General features: G+C 33.0%; 1 protein-coding gene across 1 annotated transcript; it reads right to left on the reverse strand.

Moving 5' to 3' along the window:
• Nucleotides 1-3,152: 3,152 nt before the first annotated feature.
• On the reverse strand, nt 3,153-3,755 carry LOC110663384 (uncharacterized). The gene has a single exon (XM_021822664.2). It carries the CDS (start codon nt 3,753-3,755, stop codon nt 3,153-3,155), a length of 603 nt encoding a protein of 200 aa, XP_021678356.2.
• Between the last annotated feature and the right edge of the window lie 883 nt (nt 3,756-4,638).

The following is a 4,638-nucleotide window of genomic DNA, read 5'->3' on the forward strand; positions in this document are numbered from 1 at the left end:
TTTAATTAGTTAAAGAGTTTCATTGATTAATTAAATATGTTTGGTTTGTAATTAGATTGCAAAGTCCCTAGCATGGCTTAAAACCAAATCTAGGCTATTGGATGTATAGTATAAGTTGAATTTATATTTAAAGTATTTAAATATGAATTTAATTATGAGAAATTAATTAATAGAGATTAATTAATTAATTTATATTTGATATAAATTGATTAGAAGAAGGGAAATAATTAATTTGGGTTGAGAACTCAAAATTAAGACACAAGAGTATTTTGTCATTTCATAGGGAGACATATGGCACCATGAGATGGTGACACATGGCACTACACATAAGCTTGTAAATTGTCTTTTAATCATGTAAGATGATCAAAGTCAAGATTAAATCTAAGTTTGACTCTTGGCACAATGTGATTGGGTCAATTAAATTAAGAGCCAATCAGAAGGTGACATGTGGCAAGGGTTTTAAGTGGTGATCTAGCTATATAATGTGTTGTTATGAAAGAGTACAATTATAAGCTGCTATTTCTTCCAAAGGTGCCGCCACCCTTGCCTTATTCTTCCTCTCTTCTTTTTCATCTCTCATCAATTCAAAGAGAATTGCCAATATTCTCTTGAATTAAAAATACTAGAAATCGTTTCTAGTGTCCTGTATGCATCTATAACATCTCTAAAGGCAAAACCTGAATTTCTAATTGATTGGAAAGGCTTGAGAAGCTGTTCAAGTGGCTGCCATTGGTGATCTTGGTGTAGACAAGCTAGAGGGACAATATCTGGTGTCCTAGGTGCATCCCAAAGGTGCCAAACACAGCTGCAGTACATCAAAAGGTTAGTGCACTTGTTTTTGATCTAATCTAGGGTTCTAATGAATTAATCTGTTAATTCTAAAATCTTAAATGGCAAATGTAGATACAAAAATATATTAAAAGTATTTTAATATGTTGTTTATCATTGAAATCAAATAGATAAATAATGAATCTTGCATGATGCATAAGACCTTAGAAGAAAATTTTTTGAATTCAATGATCTAAACTTATATTTTTCATGCTTCCGCTCCTTCACAACATTCAACAGCATTTACAACTTCTTCCAAAATGGTGGGAGAGAGCTATAAAAAAAGTAGTCGCATGGCTCTTGCTTAGAGGAAAGGGGGTGGGTGAGGGAGGGGATGATTTGTATGGCAATTCGAGGGGCAGGTCTCAAGAAAAAATGGGTCTTTTTTTTTCACATGTCTAAATCTTACATTAGACAATAAACTAGAAACTCAAAAGCATTCTTGGATTTGAAATCCTCCTATCCAAATGGACCCTCAAGTTGCATTCAAATTACACAAACATGATTGCTACAGCAAAAAGAAGTGAGGGGAATTGGCCGAAAATGCTGAGGCAAGAAATGACATGAAGAGACTAGAGAGGCTAGCGATGGTGGCAATTTGGTGCATTCAAGAGGATTCTTCACTTGAAACCTCAATGAAGATGGTGACATAGATGCTTGAGGGTGTTACCCATGTTTCTGTGCGCCCTCGCCCCTTAAGCTATAGTTCAACATGAATTCAACTCTATTTATTGAAATTTTAACTTGATTATTCCATCTTTTTTGTCTCAGTTAATGCAACAGTATGTTATCATTAATATGTTGATTACTAGTACATTAATTATTATAACAAAAACTCAAACTTCTTACATCTTATCGTGTCACATTTTGAATACTTCTAGAAACCATAAAAACTCCTGCTAGATTGAAACTCAAAATCTGCAAGCGACTAAATAAAAAATAAGTTGAATTGGAGCTAAAAATCTAAATGTTTATGTTATTTATTTATTATAGCCAAACATAATTTTGGATAATAAAATCCAACTAGTGCAATTATAACTAAAGAGTAAAATTGAAGCTGGAATGTTAAAGGGTAAATTATAATATAGTATTTGCCGTTTGACAAAACCTACAGGAATTTATTTTCAAAATCAAAATCAAAAATTGGCCAATGGGCTAGAGACTCTTAAGGAAAATAACATGACAAAAGTCTGTGTGACTCATTATATGTGGAATGAAGAACAAAGAAGACAATAAAGGAATGCAATTCTCAATGGAAAATTGACATTTGGGCTATTATCCGGAAGGTACTCTATTTCTCTTTAAATAATGCTTGGGGCAATTCGTTGTAAGTTGTTTGCAAATAGGCGACACTTAAATTGTGAACTATAATTATAGTTGGTTTTATAGTAAGAATATGCTTAGATTGGAGATACAAGCATGGTTTATATGGTATTTTTCAATTCCATCGTTAGGACCCATGTTGTTTTATTATTATTATTTTTTTTTCAAACAGGTGGTATTTTCTAGGCAATCCATAAAGGAATTTTCTACATTATCTTTACTAAGTGCATTTGGTATGGAAAATGAAATGAACAATTACAAAAATAACATTTAAGGGATTAACAGTTAAGGGAGTAAAGGCTTAAAATCAAAATTTAAAGGATAACAATTACGCGTGTTTGTTGTGGAGTTAAAAAAAAATAATGGTGAAAATTAAATAAAAATTGTAAGAATAAATATATGCTAATAGTAATAATATAAAAAAAATTATAATTATAAATAAATTTGTATAATTATACATCTAAAAGAAATTTTTGAAAAAATCCCAATTCTTTTCCCCCTTCCCTCTAATTGTACCAAACCAAATAAGGGGCTAATTTCACTTAGTTCCATTGTGATTGTTCCAAAACAAATGCCCCAAAAAATAATTAAAGATCTAAATAGAGCGATGATATATATAAGCTCGGTTAGATGTTTCAGTTTAAAAGAATAGTCAATATATATTAATTTTAAATTCACACATAGATTGGATATATATATAGAGCGATGATATATATAATTTCCAACGCTTTGGCTTTGATTCATTATTTAATCCATGAAGGGGATTGAGTTCTCTGGGCAGTAATAGAGCTATGATTTAATACCAACATAAATTATGTTATTTAATTTAAAAAATTGTTAAAGGAAATGCCTCGAAATCCTTTCACAATTTGTCCCAACACTACAAGATATAAAGAATCAATAAAACTCATTGGCATTGCAACTTTTTAATTAGCAGAAAATGAATAATGGATTTCTAGTTTTCTGTCGAAAACAGTTTAGCTTGGTTGAGCTTGCATCGATCACAGAGTAACAAGAGGTGAATTGCTTTTGTCTTCCACTTTGGCAGGATGAGGGGCTGGAGCCGGGGTAACAAGAGGTGCATTGCTTTTGTCTTCCTCTTTGGCTGGAATAGGAGCAGGAGCAGGAGCTGGAGCTGGAGCTGGAGCTGGAACAGGAGCTGAATCTGATTGTTTGCGATCAGGTTCCTTGGTGGCAACAGTGGTTTCAAACTTTCCAGTATCCACAACCTTGTCCTGAGATGTATCAGCAATGGTTTCAACTTTAGCAGCATCCTCAACCTTCTTTTTCTGAGATGGATCAGCAGTGGTTTCAACCATGCCCTCGGTTTTTGTTGGGGCACTCACAACAGTGGAATCAGCAGGAACAGCAGTCTCCGGCTCAGAGGAAACGTTTTCATCCTCCTGTTTTTCCTCAGAGAGATCAACCAAGGGTGGTTCATTCTCTACTTTTTCACCTGCACTATTTCTCTCCTGTTTGATTCCTTCTTCCTTGCTCTCACGATCAGCCGTCTCAGTTTCAGCCTTCTTGGGGTTTGTATCAGCTGGAAGGGGCCCTGGACGCATATCATCAGAGTCCCTGGGTTTGCTCGCACATCCGCCCATGATTTTCTCAACTCGGGGAAAGAATGGGCGAGCCTTTGGAGCTGGAGGATTGAAGGAACTGAATAGGAGAAATGACAATGGATTTTCAAAGAGGTGAACGAACAAATGACAAAAGACAGTTAATATAGTTTCTTAAACTTCTTATATTTAGGGAAAAATGGTTTCTATTGCCAGTGGGTATGACCTTTTCCTGTGGACAGGGAAATTCTGGTTGCCGCCTTTCATGTTTTTACAGTTAAGATTGCTAGGACTATACTGTCCATACATAAAGACGCTGCCACTTTTCCTACAAAATTCTTATATCCCTTCTTTTATTTTATTGTCAACCACATTGATTACCTTTTCCTCCCTGTAAAATTCATGACTAAATTTGATATATTGTAAATTCAAGATATAATATATATAAAATTTATATTTTTATTTTAAATTTGATCCATTGTGGATTCAAGATGTAATATATATAAAGTTTATATTTTTATTTTAAATCAAATTTAAGTAAATCGTTACCAATGTCATCTCGTCGTAGTTAATTTCTTAATTGCAAAATGAAAGAATTTAATAAATTATCAATACAATGTAAACATGAAGAAGTTTGAGTACATAATGTTCGAGTTGAGGGCTTGAGCACTTTATCTTCGAGAATTATATAATTTTTGGCTTATATGTAGCTTCCACATGATAGTTTCATCTTTCATAAAATATTCGTTTAATTTTAGGATAATTCTATATAAACGGCTAAATATTTGCAGTAATTTACAATTATTACTAAATGTTCTACTTTTGGACTACAAATCTCAGATGTTGAGTGCAATTATAACCAAAGTCGAAAATTAATTTAAGGAAATTTGAATTATGTTCACTAAACTTGTAATTATGATAATCA

Source organism: Hevea brasiliensis, chromosome 2 (genome assembly GCF_030052815.1).
Source record: "Hevea brasiliensis isolate MT/VB/25A 57/8 chromosome 2, ASM3005281v1, whole genome shotgun sequence".
NCBI classification, from domain to species: Eukaryota; Viridiplantae; Streptophyta; class Magnoliopsida; order Malpighiales; family Euphorbiaceae; genus Hevea; species Hevea brasiliensis.